At 35.0% G+C, this 22961-nt stretch overlaps 3 protein-coding genes across 3 annotated transcripts; 2 read left to right on the plus strand and 1 right to left on the minus strand.

Annotated features, from left to right (window-relative positions):
* Positions 1-2917: 2917 nt before the first annotated feature.
* LOC126688941 ((S)-8-oxocitronellyl enol synthase CYC2-like) lies at positions 2918-10954 on the minus strand. Its single transcript, XM_050383885.1, has 2 exons — positions 10841-10954; positions 2918-4234 (listed from the first exon to the last, which is right to left on the minus strand). The coding sequence occupies exon 2, from the start codon at positions 4188-4190 to the stop codon at positions 3051-3053; it is 1140 nt and encodes a 379-aa protein (XP_050239842.1). The 5' UTR covers positions 4191-4234; positions 10841-10954; the 3' UTR covers positions 2918-3050.
* A 148-nt stretch (positions 10955-11102) lies between these two features.
* On the plus strand, positions 11103-11539 carry LOC126690241 (uncharacterized). The gene is made up of 2 exons (XM_050385364.1): positions 11103-11233; positions 11341-11539. The coding sequence occupies exons 1-2, from the start codon at positions 11103-11105 to the stop codon at positions 11537-11539; spliced, it is 330 nt and encodes a 109-aa protein (XP_050241321.1).
* A 7567-nt stretch (positions 11540-19106) lies between these two features.
* On the plus strand, positions 19107-20563 carry LOC126688942 (uncharacterized). The gene is made up of 4 exons (XM_050383886.1): positions 19107-19271; positions 19360-19454; positions 19926-20151; positions 20236-20563. Exons 1-4 carry the CDS (start codon positions 19190-19192, stop codon positions 20349-20351), a joined length of 519 nt encoding a protein of 172 aa, XP_050239843.1. The 5' UTR covers positions 19107-19189; the 3' UTR covers positions 20352-20563.
* Positions 20564-22961: the final 2398 nt, after the last annotated feature.

Here is a 22961-nt window from a genome sequence, read left to right on the forward strand (position 1 = left end):
AGTATCTAAAACCACTACATAGTCCCCTAAATGCAATACATTCAAATCCACAACAAACTTATACCCCTAGATTGCAAGAGTGACTCCATGACATATTCCCAAAGTCTTAATGACACTACCATCAGCTACTTTAACTTCCAAAATTTGAGATGTATCCAAGTGTAAATTCAACATATCCAATTTTGCAGCATCCCCCAAAAAATTGTGTGTACTACTTGAATCAATAAGAGAAACTACCTCATGATTCTTAATCCTACTTCTGACTCTCATGGTATTAGTTGAAGAGTTGCCTATCAACGCATATAAAGTGATTTCAGCAGGGGTGACCATATTATCACTCCCTTGAACCTGATCTTGGGTTCCCAACGTCACCTCGTCATCATCCAACTCCACCAATTGCAATCCAGACTTGTGCTCAACCTCCTCACATAATCCTTTTAACAAAAATACCTTTGTTCCCTTATATTTATGTCTTAACTGCCACTTTTCATCACAATTATAACACAAACCTTGTTTCCTCCTTTCGTCCATTTGTGCATTAGTTAACCTCTATAAAGGAAGCTTAAACCTCGAATCAATCTTGCCTTCTATCTTAGGTAATCCCAAAATTGAGAGTTTCCCACTATCCACAACATTCTTGAAACTTTTATTGCTATTTAGTTAGTACTCTTCTTGAATTTTGGCTAAACCAAAGGCTTCATTAAGGGATTTTGGCACTAGCATCCTAATTGTTAATCTTATTTCATCCTTTAGTCCACTCAAAAAACAACTCAATTTATGAGACTCAGATAAACCAACAATCTTATTGGACAGAATTTTGAAGTTACCTTTGTAAGAAACCGCAATAGAAGTCTGTTTGAGCCTAGTGAGTGCCTCCATTGGATCATCATAGGCTGTGACCCCAAAACAAGTTTGAAGGGCCTTTACAAACACTTCCCAACTTGCAAAACCTCCAGTCTGCTCAACATCCTAGAACCAAATTAGGGCCTCCCCATCAAAATGATAAGAAGCCATGATGACTTATTGATGGTCTGGAGTATTGTGGTATGAAAAGAATTGATTTGTCCTGTAAATCTAACAAGTTGGGTCTTCTCCTTGGAATCTAGGAAATTCCAGTTTTAGGTTCTTGATTGGATTCATGATTGGAGATTCATGAACTCTATGATTGCTACTTTGAAGCAAAGCTCGATAAGCAAAGCTCAACTAATTTCTGCATGAACCCAGTAATAGTCTGCAATTGCTTCTGAATTTCTTGTAAGGTCTATTCATGGCTATCTGCAATCTTGGACAGTGCAGCAATCTTTTCAGAATTTTGTGTGTTTGAACGTGTGTCAGTCATGGTGGTGAACTGGATCAAATTGCTCTAATACCAATGATAGAGACTTTGATGAAATTAGAGTTTAGGGTAGGACACTTCAAGGGAACCTAGGCCTCCATAGCTAAGAAAGTGATTGGAAAGATTAAAGGAGCAAAGAAAGAGAGAGAGAGGGAGAGATGAAAAGGATAGGGGGAAAAAAAAAAAGATCTTGCAAATTTTTTTTTTTTTTTTTAATGATGGGATTTTTTATTAAAATTTCAATAGCAAAATTCGGTGCTTGAATTTAGGAGAAGTTTGTTGTAGTTAGTGACCACTGTTACTGGCTGTTAGTAATATTTAGTAGGAAGTTATTGCAAGGAACACATGGAGAGTTTTCCTGATGGCGTTTTTTTTGGATATGGATAAGGAAAAAAAAAAGGTAAGAGTTTTATTTTTATTTATATTTTTTTAAAACCAAATTAACGTGAAGGAGAGGGAAAAAAAAGATCTTGCAATTTTTTTTTTTTTTTTTAATGATGGGATAAGGATAATAATTAAAAAAAAAGGGATAAGAATAAGGGTTTTTTCCCCCATAAAAAGAAGTAAGGCTTTTTTTTAAAAGCAACTTAACATTTAGGAGAGGGGGAAAAAAAAAAAAGAAAAAAAAGAAGAAGAAGAAGAAGAAGAAGAAGAAGAGGATAGTTGGTTGCCGGATTTTGATAGGAGTGCTTGTAGCAAATTTGAATTTTAGTAGTAATGGTTTAGTGGATCTGAAGTTATTTTGTAGTGGGTTGTTTAAAAGTAAGAAATATAATTTTACTGATTGTTCTCCAATTTTGTCCAGGTGTAGGGTATTTTGGGGAAAAAAAAATCTGGTCCAAACAGGAGCAACCCCTTAAATAGTAGTATAGACATCTCACATCCTAAATAACTACCTGGATTTTCAGCTGAACTAACCACCTCTAACTGCAACACCACTAACTGCCTTCTAGCAATACTACCCTACAACACATACCACAATACAATGGTACATCTTATAGCTCATGCTACTATACAATGGTACAAGCCCTCAGCTCAACACAATACAATAGTCCATATACAATACAAGAATATAGGTGCCTAACAATATTCCGGTTCTAAAACTCCTAATATCTCCACCCCCCTCTCCCCTCATTTTCTCATTCTCATCTTCATCCATATTCATCTTTTCAAATTATCTCTCGCTTAAGAGAATATCCTTTAAAAAAAAAAATGAACTCTTCACCTAATTAGTTTTCTTTTAGATCTAATTATGTAATTTTTCCTATATAGAAAAGCAAAAACTCTACTTATATAGCACGAGCTTTTGCTAAGGATATTGGAATTCTATCTTCTAAGCATAATTAAATAACTTTTAATTTATTCAAGCAATATACCATACGCTTAGTTATGTTGCTCTTAGCCATTTATGTTTTTTATTCTGCAAATATATGTGCATCTTTTTTTTTTTTTTTTTTTTTTCTCTCCCTTTTAATGATATTTTATTCTAATTACTTATGTCACTCCAAACACGGAAAAATAATTAAAAAAATTTTGAAAAAAACATTTTATGCCACACCAAACACAACATAGCTTATAATATTATATCACAAAATGAGTACATTCAAGAATCTTAATGAAAATATCTTACAAATTATTTAAAAATAAAATTATAATGTACTTGTGCATCATAAAAAACATCATGTAGTAATAACAAAGTTAGTTGTAATTAACCTTACCTTGAAGGTATAATCTTCATCTTTCTGAGTCTCTCAACCCACATCCCAACACTCTTTAGTGTGTTTGTATACCCAAAAAACCCAAATTCACGACTCTTATTCATGCTACAAACATGTTGAAACCCAAAATGTAAAACATTTTTAATTGCAGCAAAACAACAAATCTCATTCAATTGCGTCTTGTAAAGCCCATATCTTTCCACAATCTCATCCCAAACTTTTCCTTTAGCTTCCATCATCCCCACAAAATCAAACTCTTCAGCCTCATCAAATGGCACAAATTCAAAGTCAAATATTTCACACAACACTTTCCAAAAGCTCTTCCATGTAAAAACATCACCATTGGTGCAATTAAAGGCTTGGTTCTTAGCCTTATCCGTAACAGCTGCCCATATATGTTGCTTCGCCAGTACACGCGTGTCTGACATGTCACAAAAATGCTCCCACGTGTAACGTGTACCTGGAAACCTAAACGCCATGCTCTCATGTCGGCATATAATTGCATACACAACCATCGTCAGCAGCGCGTTGTACACGCTTCTTGAAGACGCGCCGGTTATGATAGACGATCGGTGCACGGAATAGGTCAACGACGACGCGTGTGATGCCACAAGGTCTTCAAGCGCGTAGTAAAAGTTTGGGTATGGAAGGCGGGGCAATTCTTCAATGAATGGTGGCTCATGAGGGATGAGATGGGCCAAATGGGCTGGATCATGGACTGGGCCCACGTAGTGTTGAGTGCCTGTTTGAAGGGTTATGTGGCTGAGCCGTGAAGCTGGACCTGATTTTAGGACATTGAGCACATTGGTTAGCATGGCTGCATTAACTTTAACATTAGCTTCTTCATTTTCACGTACTTGGATGGCTACCCAAAAGACATGGGTGACCTTGTTAGCTATGTTGGCAAGCTTGTCATGTGTGTCACTGGAGTTTGTGGCGTCGAAGGTGATGTATTTGTTGACAATGGAGGACGGGAACCAGCTCGGCTTGGGGCGCCTAGCCGCGCCATAGACTTGCCATGGGCTACCAAGGGCATTGGGGCTTTTTAAGGCTTCTGCTAAGCTCAAGCCAGCCATGCCTGTTACCCCAACTATTAGTGCTATGTTTGTGACATTGGGGTGGTTCTCTTGCTCCATGTGTGAGGGAGATTGAGAGCTAGAGATGATTGCAATTTTGAGAGCTGAAAGCAAGAGATAAGTTGCAAATTTCAAAGTATCTTAGGCTGTGCAAATTTCAAGTTGCATCTCTCTTATAAAAAACAAAATAATAATAATAATATAAAATCTAAGTTGCATCTAAAAATACTTCTAAAAAAAAGTGGCATCTAAAAATAAAAAGCTCCTCTCTCTCATGGAAAGGCAATTTCTATATATATAAAAAAGAGCCAATGAGTTATTGCTACAGTGCACAATGCTACAGTACTTCGGTTTGTTCAATTCTTTTTTCCTTTTTTTTTTATTATGAAAATTGATCTACAGTCCTTTGGTTGTGTCAATTTCCATTGTTATGCTTGCCTCAGTTGAACTTGCTTATATAATAATAATAATAAAACAAAAACACAACAAATTATCACAATATTTTTCACAATTGTTGAGGTGTTAATTCATATAAAATAATAAAATATCATACTGAAAAGTAGAACCAATCACAACTAAAAATAAAGGTATTGTGAAGAAAAGAAAATGCTACATCTACAATATTTTCATCACAAATCTTAGGTGATAAATTGTTATTCTAATTTAAACTTACCAATGAAATCACTTTTTTATTTACCAATGACAACCTACTACTTATGATTTGTAATGAAAATATTGTAAACATAGTATTTCTCTTATGAAAATATTAAGACATTTTGTTTTCGTTACAATATTTTTTGGTGTCAGTTCTTTACAAGTTAAGTAAAATATAACAAGTAAAATATAACAAAGTTGTAAATGTATTATGAAAATGTTGTGCTATTCTTTGTGTTTCTAGAATTATTTTTTTATTAGTCAATTTTTGTTGAGCCAAAATTTACTGTTTTACATACAGTTTTCTTGGGTTGAATTTTTGTATATTTTGTTTTGTATTTCTTTTTTCTTTATGCACCAGTTTAAGTAAAAACACATAAAATTAGGATTAAAATATTTTTCATCCTTGTTAGGGGTAGTTCACAATTCCTCTTTAAACTTTAAAATCAAGCTGCCTCATTAATATTTTAGAAAAGAGTAAATATATCATATTTTTATTCTCTCAATAAAACCATGATGAAAGCTTATGATTTTTAAAATATTCCATTGTGTAGTGGCTAAAATACTCCTACTAAATTTTAGTATCTCAAAAATTTTCTTCACGTATTTTGTGTTTTAAATGATAGTAATGCTTAGAAAGTTGGAAGGGTAATTGTAGGGACACGATTCTCAAACGGCCCAACAATGACGTTGGGCTCGCATGTGAAGGATCCTTCACAATAAGATTTGTAGAGAGTGGGCTTAAAAGGCTAGTGTCTGGTCACGGGGCGTTGGTCCAAACCGGATTTTAGGGAAACTCAGATAAGAAAAGGCTTCAGCCTGGATATCCAAGCCCTATAACTTTGTAACTTGAGGGATTGGACTCCTCGGATCATGTCCGAGGAGCACTAATGTCTTTCTTCGGTTACCCGGCGGTGGGTTTTTCGTGGTGGTTTACATATATTGTCCGGTCATTCTCATCATTGGAGTTTTTCCCAGGAAGTGAGATGGGGGATTTCTTTCTGATTAGTTTATCTTCTATTTTATACTAGCCTACGTTCGTTATCCCTCGTCCACGTGTAGGGTCAACTTTTCCAGGACTGATATTTGTCCCGTCAGTCTAATCCCGGAATTGCGGGGATGGTTAATAAAGCCTAAGAATCAGGTTCTGTCAGGTGTAGAGTCTTATCAGTGAAGGGTATTAAGGACAACTTCCCTGAGATATTTTCTGATCCTTAAAGTTTGCTTGTATACCACTTTCATCAATGAGACTTTGGGTCTGCCGAGGACCAAGCTGTCCTCGGCTGTATCTCCGGGCCATTTTGTACTTCTTATTTTGAGCTTGGGCCATGGCCTTCTTCGGCTTGGGCCTGTGGACTCCCCATGAGCAAGGCGGGCCGGGCCCATAAATCATTGGGCCCCACAATAGCCCCTCAAAACCCTGCTGTCCAACATCTTGGTTGGAAAGGTGGGTTTTGGTAATACCGAGCCTTTATTATGGCTCATTTATTTCAGCCCTTGACCGACGCTGGTGGCTCTTCACCTCCCCAGGGAATGTGCCGGCCTACAAGACGTTTCCCTCAATTTGCGCACTACGCGTTTATGCCGTTTGGTTATCCGAAGCATGCCCTTAATATCTTTCTTTTACGAGACCTCCCAAATTCAACGGTTTTGATGGCGTGGGGGAATGAAACGGGCGTATCCATGTTTGCAGATCTCCTTGGAGATCTGCAAACACTAAATACTCTCCTCCTCGTCCCCTATATAAAGAGAGAAGACAAAAGCTGATTTTCTCATACCTGAGTCCCTTAGATTCCTCCCAGAGTCCACTTCCTCTCTCTGGTTATACCTTATCCGATAATACGTTCAGCACAGTTGTCAGCCATGAATAAACCATCCCATTCCCAAAAACACCATGTCTTAATAAAGCTCGAGATGGCTCGGTTAGGGCAAGGATGGCGGAGACTCAAGATTTGTCTCCCCTTCCTTTTAGCCAAAATCCGAAGCAGGGACTCGTCACATCTCACTTTCGGTGTGACTGAGTCAAAGCCATCCATTATCACCACCACCCGCTCTCTCATGAGCATATCTAACATGGCCCCAGTGTGTTAGGAGTCAGGGCTGGGGCAGGGACTAAATGCCCCTGCTTCTTCCTCTCTTCGTTCACTGGCGCCGCCCTTTGCCTCTCTTTCTTCCTTCTCACCTTTTCCCTCTTCTTCTCCTCCTTCTTACTCATGTCCTTCATCTTCTTCATTCATCTCCTCCATCCTCTTCTTCCTTTGCGCTCCTTGATGACAAGAGCTTGCTGAAGTACTTCCATGTGTTCCAATTCTTCTTCCTTCTCCTTCATCTTTTTCTAAAGAAGGTTCTTCTCTTGATATGAACAGTACTGAGGCAGAGATTGGAGAGACTTTGAAGGCGAGTTTAAAAAACATCTGACTGTTTACTTATCTGTATTGCGGATGCTATTGTTGCTTTAGCAATTCATTTTTGTATAGGCTTGTTTAAGCCCTTCTTTGTACGTTGTAGTAATTTTTCATATTAATAAAAGTTATTGTTATTCTACTTCGCATGTTCTGTTTATATGTTTTAATAAATTTGCGAGCACTGCTCGGCACAATAGTATAGCATTTGAATCAATGACAACTAAGGCCAAAATATTTGCTAATAAGGAGATGCCACCATAACTTTAATAAAATTATTCGACATGGCAATGCCGACCAGTGAGGAACGAGACTCACCTTAAAATTAGCCGAAATAAGGACTGAGTGTTTGATACGGTGTAAGAAGTAACCATCCGAGGACATGTCGCCCGCAAAATGATCAGTTTCCTTAGGCTAATGAACATTGGGTCGTTTCGCCATCTTCTTAACACATCAGCCTTAACCTTTTACAGTATTTTGAACTGAGAACCTTCCCCATCCGAGTAGTTGGTCTCCCCAAAAGGCTTGAGTCTGAGGACTTCGCAACGCCTGGGTTCTGTCTAAAACTTGTGTTTTTTCTTTTACGTATTTGGTTTCCCCATAGGCTTGTGTCCGAGGACCATGCAAGTCCTAGGTTCTGTCCAAAACTTATGTTTTTTCTTTTGCGTACTTGGTTTCCCCATAGGCTTGAGTCCGAGGACCATGCAAGTCCTAGGTTTTGTCCAAAACTTATGTTTTTTCTCTTGCGTACTTGGTTTCCCCATAGGCTTGAGTCCGAGGACCATGCAAGTCCTAGGTTCTGTCCAAAACTTATGTTTTTCTTTTCTTTTGCGTACTTGGTTTCCCCATAGGCTTGAGTCCGAGGACCATGCAAGTCCTAGGTTCTGTCCAAAACTTGTAAGATATCTTTTTTGTACTTGGTTTCCCCACAGGCTTGGGTCCGAGGACCATACAAGGCCTTGGTTCTGTCCAAAACTTGTAAGATTTCTTTTTTGTACTTGGTTTCCCCACAGGCTTAGGTCCGAGGACCATACAAGGCCTTGGTTCTGTCCAAAACTTGTAAGATTTCTTTTTTGTACTTGGTTTCCCCATAGGCTTGGGTCCGAGGACCATACAAGGCCTTGGTTCTGTCCAAAACTTGTAAGATATCTTTTTTGTACTTGGTTTCCCCACAGGCTTGGGTCCGAGGACCATACAAGGCCTTGGTTCTGTCCAAAACTTGTAAGATATCTTTTTAAGTAATTTTTTCTCTATACTTATTTATTTTTCGAAGGTTAACCCCTAGGCCAGGGAGGGGAGAGTTGGCTTGAGGCCGGAAGCCCCTAGAGCTGCCCGCGCCGTTAGCAGCGCAAGGCGTAGCCCCTAGCAGAAGGTTATGTCAGAGCAACAACTGCACGTCGCCGGAGATGGGAAAAACTCGCGAATCTCTGCTTGCTAGAGAGTTGACTCATGCGCCACCTGTGCCAACGCGCAAGCCTTTCCCACAGACGGCGCCAATTGTAGGGACACGATTCTCAAACGGCCCAACAATGACGTTGGGCTCGCACGTGAAGGATCCCTCACAATAAGATTTGTAGAGAGTGGGCTTAAAAGGCTAGCGTCTAGTCACGGGGCGTTGGTCCAAACCGGATTTTAGGGAAACTCAGATAAGAAAAGGCTTCAGCCTGGATATCCAAGCCCTATAACTTTGTAACTTGAGGGATTGGACTCCTCGGATCATGTCCGAGGAGCACTAATGTCTTTCTTCGGTTACCCGGCGGTGGGTTTTTCGTGGTGGTTTACATATATTGTCCGGTCATTCTCATCCTTGGAGTTTTTCCCAGGAAGTGAGATGAGGGATTTCTTTATGATTAGTTTATCTTCTATTTTATACTAGCCTACGTTCGTTATCCCTCGTCCACGTGTAGGGTCAACTTTTCCAGGACTGATATTTGTCCCGTCAGTTTAATCCCGGAATTGCGGGGATGGTTAATAAAGCCTAAGAATCAGGTTCTGTCAGGTGTAGAGTCTTATCAGTGAAGGGTATTAAGGACAACTTCCCTGAGATATTTTCTGATCCTTAAAGTTTGCTCGTATACCACTTTCATCAATGAGACTTTGGGTCTGCCGAGGACCAAGCTGTCCTCGGCTGTATCTCCGGGCCATTTTGTGCTTCTTATTTTGAGCTTGGGCCATGGCCTTCTTCGGCTTGGGCCTGTGGACTCCCCATGAGCAAGGCGGGCCGGGCCCATAAATCATTGGGCCCCACAGTAATATAAGGTGTTTTTTTTTTTTTTTTGATAAGTATAAGGTGTTTTATTTGTTAACTAGAGCACATTGATTTTCTAGGTTTAAATTTTCAAAACTTATAATTTATCTAATGACAAATTCGATGACACATGCCTTTTGTTACATATTTTTTCTTTCCTAAAATGGATGTTCATAAAAACTATTTAAGCTAAAGATTGTACCTAAATTCATGTAAAATGATAAAGAAGAAAGTATGAATTTTTTATATTTTATTTTTATATTGTGCATGGTTGAAGGTATTTGATGAAGAGTTTCAATTGTAGCATATGACATCATTTATTGCGAAAATTTAAATATTGTAACAAAATTTTAGCAAAACTCAATTGCTTATTGTTGAAAGATAATGATATTCGTTGTCATTTTTAAAAGTTTTTAATGGATGGATATTGCCTTTAACAAATACATATCAAAATTTTTATACGGATAAGATTAATCATGTATAACATATATTTTTTTTATTATATAATTTCTTACTTCTTCAAATAAAAATTTTATCTTAATTTTCTTACACAAGAGATAAGCACGCACCACCCACACTACTTTATGTAAAAAGAAAAAGTGTGAATAACTTTTCTATAGTAAGTTTGGTTATGTATAGCATAGTTTTAAAAATCGGACTGGATCGGCTAGTCCAACCTGTTCAACCAAAAACTGGTCACTAATTTGATTCGAATATGGATTAAAACCTAAAAATAAGTAAAAATCGGAAATAAGTGGAATCCGGCTGGTTCAACTGTAAAAACTGGAAACCGATACGGTTGAATTGGTTATTGGCCTGTTGTGTTGAAACTAAAACTACATTGTTTGGGGAAACCTAAAACTAAAAACTCATATATTCGTATTTTCTTTCCCCCACAAGCCTCTCTCGCACTCTCGGCCTCTGTTTCCTCTCAAGTATTTTTTGAATAAAGTTTTTCTTGAAATTAGTTTGGAGAGAAATTCTATAAACTTATATATATATATTGAGTGTGAATTTTGAAAATCTAACTATTAAATTACAAGATTGTATGTTCTTATTGCATCCTTAATGCTTACAAAATTTTAAGAAAATCAAAAATTAATTACTATGTCATTAAATAAATAAATAAATAAATAAATAAATGTTATAATTTCAAATTTTTATAATGTATATAAAATATAAATTAATTGATCAAATAGTAAATAATATTCAATTTAAATTATATATACATGTTAATAACCTAAGGAACATGAAATTTAATGATTAGATTTTCAAAATTTATGCCCAAAAAAGAAATATATAACAAGTTTAAAGTGTTTTCAGATCTGGAAGAGTGGAACCAAATAATTTGAAAAAAAAAGAAAAAAGAAGAAGATGAGGAAGAAGAAGAAGAAGAAAGCACAGACCTCTTGGTCGACGATGCTGTTACTGCCTTTTGTGCCTCTGGAACTTCCAGAGAGATAAAGTGGAACTTACGATGCTGTTACTGCCTCTTTTGTGGCTCTGGAACTTTCAGAGGGATAAAGTAGAACGTTTATGAGACTTGGAAATGAAATTGGGTTTTGGGAAAGGTTTTTTTTTTTTTTTTGAGAAGTGGGTTTTGGGAAAGTGATATTATTATATGGTTCACCGAGGGGTTGGATGAAACTTAACATCGATGGTTCAGCAATGAGGAATCCGGATAGAGCTGGTGGAGGGGGTTTAATTAGAGATCATGATGGGGCTTGGCTGAAGGGGTTTGCTAGAGGCCTTGGGTTCACTAATAGTGCCTTGGCTGAGCTTTGGGCACTTAGAGACGGGTTGCTGCTAGCTAAGGAAATGGGCATTCAGCAACTTATAATTGAACTTGATGCTTTGAGCATGAAACTGAAAATCTCTTAATGGAGCCTCTATTATCTGATTGCAGGAGCCTCTTGAAGGAAATTCCAAGCAAGCGCGTGATCCATGCCTTCCGGGAAGCAAACCAATGCGCTGATGCATTGGCTAAATTAGGAGCGCAATTTTTGTCTAGCTTTGTAACTTTTTGTAATCCACCGTCTGTGGTGAAGGATATATTAACTTTTGATAAGGCTAATTTATGTTGTAATAGACTTGTGAATTCCTAAATAATGATTAAGCTTGTTTTACCCAAAAAAAAAGATATTATTATATGGTTGTGGTGTCCGTCAACCACAAATTTTTTTACTTTTCTTGACAAAATTTTAGTCTTTTTTTTTTTTTTTTTTTTTTATTTTTTTTTTACGGTATATGTCACTTTTTCAGTTTTGTAGGTGTGATTTTTTTTGACTTTTTCTGACAAAATTTTCCATCATTTTTGAAAGTACGTGGACGTGGCTAGTGCTGAGAGTTAAGCTTCCAAAACTATAAATTATAAATATCCTACTTAACTTATTCATTAATTTACTTACAAAAGAACGACCTCAATATATATATATATATATACAAAAGAACTCAAATTTGAATTTAAAAAAAAAAAAAGTAAATAACCATATAAAGATATAATCTACTTTATTATGATTTTTTTTTTGAAAACATTATGATTTTCTTTTTAAACTATATTAAATTCATTAATTTACTTGGCTTTATAATAGCAATTAGTAAAAATATTATTCTATTAATTCCTAAATAATATTCATTTTATTATCTATTATTACTCTTAAATTGATATATATTTACCAGTGTATGAAAAAAAAATGCTTAGCAATTAGGTCTAATGCTAATACTTCATTTGTGAATTAGTATATAAAAAATTATTATTTATTTATATAATTTTAAAAATTATTAATTAAATTATTTATGATGTCATCGGTCAAACCAAAAATTCAGTAATCAATTTCTTTTATGATTCTTTGACTGTACGGTTTTTAAAACCATTTTTATTAAAATTTGGTTTGGTATAGCTTTTGTCCTTTATTGAGTCTAAACAATTAGTTTGTATGAGAAAGCAAAACACTTTAATATTAAAAAAAATATAATATCCATAATATTTTCATAATACTTTCATAATAAAATCATAAGATGTAACTCTTTGGCATAATTTCTTTGAGCACTCTCTCTCTCAAGATGTAACTTTTTGACATAATTTCTTTCTTAGGTTTATATTTTTGTTAAATCAAAATTTCACATTGTTTAGTTTGTATGAGAAAGAAAAACATTTTAATATTAAGAAATGTTATGTCCATAACATTTTCATAATACTTTCACAATAAAATTATAACATGTAACTCTTTGGCATAATTTCTTTGAGCACTCTCTCTTGCTCTCACTCTCAAGATGTAACTCTTTGGCATAATTTCTTTCTTAGCTTTATATTTTCGTTAAATCGAAATTTCACATTGTTTCGTTTTCACCAAGAATCTCTACGAAATCTATGGCGTTCGGGGTGACAATTAGTTTGATTTCTTAGTACTCTACTTCTTGTCTTGGTGTTCATCATTTTTTTGTTCCTTCAATTTTTAACAGTCGCCTCTAAAAAAAAAAAAAAAAAAAAAAATTACAAACGGTTTGCGTGTGGTTTCCAAAAAAGTGTATGAAAAAAATCAGGTTTTTTTAATAAATATTTTTCATTTTTTCTGCAGTGTTACTAGATTGGGTGTTCAAAAAATTTGTGCAAGTTTTACTGTTAGTTAACCTCCATATACGTTTTAAACTTTTCAATCATCATAAAGCCACCTTACTACAAGCTAAAAATTACAATATTAATCCCTCAAATTTACCTATTAAACATTTTTGGTCAATCAAGTTTTGAATGAACGCAATTTATCCATCAAGTTTAAAAAATGAGTATTATTAGTTATTTATTTATTTTTTGTGTCTGTGTCTAAAGGAGCATTGATGGGAGTCATGGGACATTTTTTCAATGACATGGAAAATGTCATAATTGTGCCATGTTAGTTATTAAAAAAACTGAATTGCCACATCAGATTTGGTTTTATTTTATTTATAGTTCCTCAAAAAAAAAAAGTTTTATTGATTCATATTATTTTTTTAAAATTAAACACTAATTAGAATAAATAAAAATAAAAATAAACTAAAACATCCAAATCTTAAAAAATCCCTATTCTCATCGTCGACTCTATACTTTCTTCATCACAACGGCACCAATCTTGAACTGCACAAAAATTGGGGATTCAGCTTCATCATTTCCTATATCTACTTCTTGTAAACACTTCTCCCTTTGACCTATTGCCCGACAAGCACCTCCAGCAAAACACATGTATCTGAGCATTTGACTAGCCCCTCCCCTCTGACTTGTTGATTTGAACTCAAGATTCTAATTATGCATATCCACACAAACCTCTCTCCATTGCCACCTACTGCTACTTGTTTTCAATGGAAGAAATTTGGAATAAACGATGAGATTGGATTTTTTTTTTTCTCTTTTTAATTTTAATTTTAATTTTAATTTTTTCCCAATTTTTAAATTCTTATTGGAGTTTAGTTTTGTAAAATTAAAATAATTAATAAAACTAAATCTTATGGGGAAATAGTTATTAAATAATTGATGTGGCACAGCTATGACATTTACCATGTCATTCAAAACATGCGGGGTAATATTTTCTCTCCCTTAAGGTTTGGGAGGATGACACTCCACCCCAAACCTTAAGGAAAAAACATTCCCCTCTTTTGAAGTTTAAAAAAATTAACACTCTCTTCCCCTTTTGTTTATATTAATAATAAAATATTCTAAATTTTTACAAGAATTTCTTTTAAAAAATTTAATCATGGTTAGTAAAAAAAAATCCAGTAAATTTAGAATAAAATGCAAAATTTATCAAGCACCAAAAAACATTTGCAACGGAAAATCTCTTTATAAACCGTTGAAAAAACGAAAAGAAAAAAAGAAAGAAAGAAAGAAAGCAAAATTCATGCTTAATATTTTAAAATACACTTCAATAAAAACTTTAAAATAATGAATTTTAATTACGAAATAAGATAATTTTGGAAACATGCCCTTAAGCAAAGGGCAGGTTAATACAAAACATTTTTAATATTTCTGCAACAACAAAAAAAACTTTAATATTAATTTATCAAAGTTTGGTCAATTGGATGTCTAGGTGGGAAAGTGTTTTTTTTTTTTTTTTTCCTTCAAGTTTGGGGTAGAGTGTCATTTCCCAAAATCTCAAGGGAGTGTAGTGTAATTACCCCAAAAATGCTATATTAATACTCCATTAGACACACATTCAAAAAACCTAACACCTTTTATTGGAAGGACTAATAGAATTTATTTTTAAAATTTTAGGGATCAATTGTGCTCATTTAAAACTTGAGGGACCTTTCCTAAAAAAAAAAAAAAAAAAAAAAAAAAAAAATTCTTGAGGGACCAAAAGCACTTAGTAGATAAATTTTAAGGACTAACAGTGCAGTTTCGCCAATCTTTTATGACAAACATATCAAGAGAAAATATCTCTTATGACAAACATACAGAGTCAAATGTTAAAATTAAAGACATAGGGTGAGGAGGAGAGAATAGAAGTAAGAAAAATGACATGATTACATAGGGTGAGGAGGAGAGAATAGAAGTAAGAAAAATGACATGATTTGCCTTGACAGCCTACATCCATAATAGAAAACTATTAATGAATACTGGATATATCTCTACTATTCAAAATTGTTATTTTACGATGAACCCTACGCATACATGCACACACAAGTTAACCTAGGAGAATCCCTTAATTGAACTAAAATCAAGGACAATCAATATTCCTTGATTTTAGTCAATCAAGCATATCAACATATTCTAAATGTGATACATTATACACTAACGTCCCCCTCAAACTCAAGGTAAAAGTCTAATGATATCTTGAGTTTGAAATGTAAGCTAGTGAAGATGCCTTGAATATTACCCTCATTGACCGAATTGGATGTAGACATGGGTTAGGCAGAATGTGGAATGAATCAAGCAAAATGTTGGTGATGGCAACGGACAATGATGATGTATGAATGTCAAAAAAACAATTACAAGGGCCTAAGAACGGATGCAGTAATGACCAAAGAGTTAAGAGTGGCTATTATAGTTTGAGGGAGACTACATTAATCATTAATGACCTAAATTATATTGGCAAAAGATGACATTGTGGTGAAGCATGTGAGTGAATTGGTGATTTTCGCATAAATTGAACCCAAAAAGAATTAGTGATGGACCAAGTTGTTGGATTTGGCAGCCTCAAATAGAAAAATGGACCCCGGAATCAATGCAAAAAAAAAAAAAAACCTGGAGTGGAAAAGTGCCATGGAGAAAACAACTGATGATGGTCATGGGCGATCAACATTTGAGCTGAGCGATGTTTGGCTTTGGGTTGCTATGAAAACCAATGACTTGGAGCAAGGTACAATCTTGGTTGTACCAAAGGTTGTACCAAAGGTATGCATTGAACTAGCTATCAAATCGGTACAGATACTACTCTAAAATATATTGGATATAATACTGGCTTTTGTACTAGTTGTCTTGGAGATAGATCTTTTGGACTGCTATGAAAAGGCCTCCAGTCAAAAGTTGAATCGCAACAAAACCGGTCTTTTCTTCAGCAAAGCCACCCCTCCTGACATCTTGGAGCAGATCAAAACAGCGCTAGGTGTGGAAGAAATCAAGCAATATGAGAGATATCTCGGTCTTCCCTCTTTGGTAGGGAAGAAGAAGAAAGCTAGCTTACTTTATATCAAGGAAAGAGTTGCAGCCAAACTCCAAGGGTGGAAAGAGCAACTTCTTTCCCAAGCTGGCCGGGAAGTCCTCCTTAAAGCGGTGATTCAGGCGATCCCAACCTTTGCCATGAGCTGCTTCAAGCTACCGCTCTCTTTGTGTCATGAAATTGAGGCCTTAATCAGGAATTTTTGGTGGGGTCAAAGGGGTAACCAAAGGAAGATTCATTGGGCAAAATGGAAATCTTTATGCCGCCCAAAAAGCTTAGGCGGTTTGGGTTTCAAAGAGTTGCAAAATTTCAACGATGCCATGCTGGCAAAACAGGTTTGGCGGCTTGCAGAAAATCAGCCCTCTTTGTTCCACAGGTTTTTCAAGGAAAAATTCTTCCCAAATGGCTCAATTTTTGACGCCAGGGTGGGTAATGGCTCTTTTGCTTGGAGGAGCATTTTAAAAGGCAGAGATATAATCCGCAAGGGGCTGCAATGGAGGGTTGGAAACGGCTCCTTGATCCGGATCTACCATGATAGTTGGCTCCCCAACCCATACAACAAGAATGTGGTGTCACCGAGAGTTTTCCTTGGTGATGATGCACTGGTGGCTGTTCTGATTGACAAGGAGCAACGCTGTTGGCTCCAGGAGACGATTGATCACCTCTTCTTGCCTCATGAGGCAGCCGCTATCAAGTCCATTCCTCTTAGCTTTGGTGTGTGTGATGACATGGTGTTTTGGCCACTTTCTCCGGATGGTAAATATTCTGTCCGATCGGCTTATAGACTTCTTATGAATGAAGAGTTGAGGGAGGGTCCTTCTCCCTCTGATCTAACCCCCACCAAGAAAATCTGGAAGGGCATTTGGAGCCTTCGGGTTCCAAATAGAGTCAAAACGCTGCTATGGAAAGCAGGTACAAATTCTTTACCGTCAAAAGCCAACCTTCTAAAGCGTAGAGTGCTCACTGAAGATATCTGCCCCGGCTGTAAACTCATGAGCGAAACCTCCTTTCATGCCATTTGGTCTTGCCTTGTACTATCGGCAGTCTGGATGGGCAAGTTTAAGTGGTTGATAAATCTGTCCAGGGATTGCAGCTCTTTCGTGGAAATCATCCAGCTGTGTCAATCTCGCTCTGATCTCTTCGAGTTGTTTGCCATGACTGTCTCGCTGATCTGGTATCGTAGAAATCAGGCTAGAGTTGGTGATAGCCCGACTCCTCTGTGCAAGGTAAATGCTTTAGCCTCTGACAACTTGCTGGAGTTTCAAAGGGCTTCGGCAGCCCCCCCTTTGGCCCCAAAAACCCCCTCCATCGTGAAGTGGCGGCCTCCTCCTGTTGGCTGGTTGAAAGTGAATTTCGACGGGGCTTTGTTTAGGGAGAAGAACCAAGCTGGTCTAGGTTGCATCATCCGAAATGACAAAGGTCTTGTTATGGCTGCCTTTACACAACTTATTCCTCTGCCTACATCAGTAGAGACGGTGGAAGTGTTGGCAGCGCGCAGCGCCATTGGCTTTGCGCAAGAGCTAAAGTCTTGATCAGATTATTTTGGAAGGTGACTCAGAAATTACCATCAATGCTTTATCCAATGGTGGCTGGGAGTATTCAAGCTTCGGGCACATCATCAAGGACATCAAAGTCTTCGCTTCAGCCTTTAATAGTCTAGCCTTTAGTCATACTCGTAGGCTAGGAAATAAAGTAGCTCATAGGCTAGCGAGATCAGCTTGTAATTTTTCCCATTTCCATGTTTGGATGGAGGACATCCCTCCGGACATTGCATCTGTATACGTTTCTGATCTGCAGTAATGAAGTTTCCCCTCCCCCCTACTTTCCAGGGGTGGTTTCTCAAAAAAAAGTTGTCTTGGAGATTTTTTGGTTGTTTAAGCTAATATGGATGTTTCGGCAAGTACAATAAAAATAATTTAAAATGTTAAAAAATATAAAATATGATATTGAATTTAATACATTGGGTTAATGTACTTGGGTTAATTTTTAGGCTTATAAATATGTGGATTTTAAATTATATTTTTATAAATATATAAATAATTACATATATATAATTATTTGTTATAAAATATTTATAGTTGTAACTTTGAGATGGTACATAATATTGATTAGTATCGAAATATATTGTTCTCTTGACCAAATCGGAATGGTCTCCATACGAAATTGACTCCCTTGCTTAGGAGGATTTCTTGATTGAACTAAAATTAAGGACAACTTATATTCCTTGACGGACTAAAATTAGGGATATAAACATGTGCTAAACGTGATTTATATAACATAAAAAAATTGGAACAAATTAATGGGTAAATCATAAATACCATATGGGAAGCTAGGCTGGTGGTTCAACTTGTTAAAAAGAAAATAAATTTGAATCAAATGTCATTCACTCTTAGTTTTTTACATTAGGTATGTTTGTCGTAAGAGATACTTTCTCCAAACCTTGAGTCTATGACACTTAGCTTGTCTCACACAAAACTTGGCCAGTGAAGAGAGAATTCTTGAAGACAATGTTGGTAACATGATTCCCAGTGCCTTGCTAGTTGCTACCTATTTTGCGGCTACTTGTCATGCTTGATATCAATATGATGCTTATGTAGGGCCGTTTCTTCATCCATGAACAAAATTCTAATGTGAATTTGCCTTAACTTGTAGTGGAAGCATGAAGCCTAAGAACTTTTTAGGTTTGATTTTTGGCACTTAAAAAAAACAGTCCCAGGCAAGTAATAGTTTGGTGACTTGCATTCCAACTGCTCTCTAACACTTAGTCATTTCCCTTACTCGCAAGTTTACTCAAAATCGAGGAGAAACGCAGTTCTCTTTTCCAATGCAATTCACCAAACTTCGTTACCACTGCATTTTCTTGTCAAAAGGTGCTCTTTTTTAGTTTGCACAAAAGGTAATTACCATGTCAAAGTATATATAATAATTTGGATGTTCCTGTGGGGCAAGCTAAATAGTCCACAAAGTAATATAAGTTAGGTGGGTCATTCTAGAAATTAAATTGGCACGGTTTTATAGCAACTAACCATAATTTAATGTTGGTAATGCTACATTGGTATATAAGTAGCTCCACGCATCCCTTTAATTTATAATGTCTCAAATTTGCCTTACCTAAAAGCTTCTGTCATGGCAATCTTAATGGTGAGCATAAGAGTCTGGGTTTTGGCTGTGGCTGTTACTTATGTTTCTGTTCTTTGCAGCAACTTAGGTATGTAACAAAGAAACATAGATTTCTCCAACTATATGTATAGTTTTCAGTTAACATTAGATTGAGATTTTGCACTAATTCATGACAGGGAAGGCAGACGAAGCAGTGCCTCAAACCGGTGGTGCGGGTCATGATCCGTCTCAAATTGTTTCCGAAGCATTGCTTTGTTTCAATAATAACTATGTAAGCAAATTAGCATGAAAACTCCTATTATGTACTCAGTAGAGATGCTATGCATAAAACATACGTTATTATATAAGTCTACAAATTAGCATGACACCAATCGTGAAAAAAAAAAAATTTAACCATTTATTTATTACTTGTTGAAGTGGCACTAATTACATTTATTATCATGTCAATTTTTAAAAATTAGTAGTAACTTTAACATTTTCATACTCATTAATATACAACTGAGCAAATAGATGATATAGTAAATTTTCTCACTAATTATTTTCGGTGCTTTTGATTAAGAAAAAGAAAATAACAGAGAGTATGATAATTTTGATAAAAATAGAATGACGATAAAGGGTGCATGTAGGTAACCTTGACTAGGTTGATGAGTATCCATAGCTGAATCCCACTAATTTGGAGAAGAAAACTTAATGAATTTTGTTATTTTGGTATTGTTTGATTGCATTTGGACAAAATTTTCAGATTTACAGTAACTGTGAAGAATCTTATAGACTGACTGAGAGTGGAAACCTCAATGTGCCACCTCAAAACACTGATGAATACTGCGGTGGATCGTGCCTGATTGAGACAAACCTAGTGCTAAACTGCATTGACAACATCTTTGCTCACTTTGTGTTTTACAATAAGGCCACAATACAAGATGTTGGAGATACAGTTAAGTCAGCATGTGGCAATGGCCCAGAAAGAGGTAGCCACTGGCCTGTAACTGACATTGTTTTTCTATTAGTTTATTTCTTGTGAAGTAATGTAATCTGGCCTTTGCATTTTGCAGGTAACTTTAATGTGGCCGAGCACATTCAAACTGAAAAAAGTAATGCATACAAGGCCATAAATCATATTCTCTATGGGCTTGGATTGATGATTGTGGGGCTTGGTTTATTGCCTTAATTTGTGTACTAAGATAAATCATTTTCAGAGGCCATTTTTTTTTTTTGATAAATCAAATATTGGGGTAGGGAAATTTGAACTCTTGATGTTTCATTTGGAAATATTAAAAAGTGTTAATTGAGTTATAAATCTCTTAAGTCAAGTATATGTTTTCGATATGATATATGTACTAATTAATATGATTAACATTGTAGATGAGTAGTTTCTCGCTTTGTGGAATGTTTATCGCTAAAAGACAATGTGATGGAATGTATCGGACTTCACTAGTATTATCTAAAAGTAACAAAATTATTCTGCATTTTTTTGTTATATTAGAATATTAGTTAAATGATTTATCATATCAACTTAAGATTTTGAGACTAGGGATAATTTATCATATTACAAATATGAAATATGAAAATATGATTATGTTTGAGCTTAAAATGTTAAAATATAGATAGTGATTAAACAGTGAGAGATTGGAAGAGTTTCAAGGGGGAAAAAAAGAAGAAGGAAGAAAATTGTGGCTTACGAGATCAAAACTGTTTCTATTTCAGCTATATGAGAATCATCCTTCTGCTTTGGCCTTGTTTAACTCAGGTGGCTTACCATTTTTTTTTTTTTTTGTTTTTTTGTTTTTGTTTTTGAGAAACAAGTGGCTTACCCATTGTACCAACTTTTTCACAGCTTTCTACCTAAAATCCCGAAGGTGGTGAAACCATATAATAAGAAAATTACACGCTATATAGGTCAATGACTCAATGCACAATAAATGCAAACATACAATGACATGTAAAGTTTAATTATTTAGTGCTCCTAGAGCATAATAAATGTGTTCTTCCCCCTTTCATATGAATAGGAGATTTCATTATTAATTTAATTAGTATTTTTTTGAGACAATAATTTAATTAGTAGAATTTCTTATAAAGGAAGAGTATGTGTTTATTGTGTTCTAGGAGAACTAAATAATTACTCCCATGTAAAATATAGTAAGTTCAAATTAGATTGTTAATAATTTATGGGTCATGTTAAAGGTGCCCTTAGGGCAATTGTTAACAAAACATTTTAGGAAAGTTTTGACACAACTTTTATGGAAAATAGAAAAAGCTACCAAAACATTAATTGTTTTTTTTTTCTTATTAAAACTTTTCTAAAATGGTTTATTAACAAATGGAATAATGCTAGAAATACAAACTATTTTACAAATTTTTTTACAAACTACTGATGTATTGAGTAATTATTGGTAAATGAAAAAATAATATTAATGGTGGGTCTAGATAAAAACCAATAAGAGGTTGACCACATCAATATTTTATAAAAATGTTGTAAAATAATTTGTGACTATAGTATTATTCTTAACAAATGTCCTTATGGGCATTCACTAACATTTCCCATAATTTATAAGCCAATAATAAGAAGCATATTTATCCTCCAGGTGAGAGTCGCACAAAATGATTATGTGTGTTTTAAAGAGAGAGAGAGAGAGAGAGAGAGAGAGCAAGACCAATATGAAAGCATGGATTATATTTTGGCATTTTACAAAAAATAGTTAATTAGGATATTAATAGTTAAATAATTAAATTTACGATTCTTAAAAAAAAAAAAAATGAATAAATGGTAATGAGTTCATTACCAGTATTAATCCTTCGGTTTAACTTTTTAGAATAAATGGTAATGAATTCATTACCAGTATTCCTTTGAATGCAAGACCAATATGGATTTCTATTCATCTTTATGAAATATGACAATGTCTGTGGACATAAAATATGACTTATCCAATTGTCAAGTAATGTTTAATCAGTTCCTCAAAAAAAAAAAAAAAAAAAGTAATGTTTAATCTTATAACTTACTATCCTGTATCTATCATAATTCATAAGGCATAAGGCATAAGCTCATTGAAGTATGGAACCCAAATACTATAATAAATTATTGATTGTTTCAAAAGTTAGCTCAATGTGGAATTAAGATAACCAAACTCTACTATGTCACCAAATAGCAACATATGATGTTATTGTTTTATTATACTAGTATAATTTTTTTGGGGCTAGCTGATATATAATTTGATAGTTACAACAATGAGAGGAGAAGGGATTTACACCATAAACATCTTTATTGTAAATATTAAGAAGTGTTAGTTGGGCTATAAAGCTTTAGGTGGATTTTATTTAATTATATCATCCTGATATATATATATATATATATATATATAGACTCCATATTAGGAAAATTTTAATTATACTATGATTATTTTATCTATGTAGATGTATTTGATAAAAGTGGTCTTATTTATTTATAGATATGATAGAATTTCAATCTATGGAATTCGTTCCATGATAATTGCTCTTTATCATTAGGCAAGTCACAAATTGGTTTTTGGTGTGGGCCGTGTGGTGGTATTTGATCCTTATATCTTTTAATGTACAATAAAAGACTTTATTAGTTGAACTGACGAGAACTCATGATTAAAAAAAGGGTTAATTGCACACGTCCTCCCTCTGCTATAGTTCTTTGCTTTTTAAAACCCAAACCACTGTTTTTGAAAGAGCATTTCAAACAATTAAAACTTGGAATTAACACCTCAAGATTAATAGAGTTTGCAAATTGCACCCTACAATTATATTTGCTAATGGC

Source organism: Quercus robur, chromosome 6, assembly GCF_932294415.1.
Source record: "Quercus robur chromosome 6, dhQueRobu3.1, whole genome shotgun sequence".
Taxonomy (NCBI): domain Eukaryota; kingdom Viridiplantae; phylum Streptophyta; class Magnoliopsida; order Fagales; family Fagaceae; genus Quercus; species Quercus robur.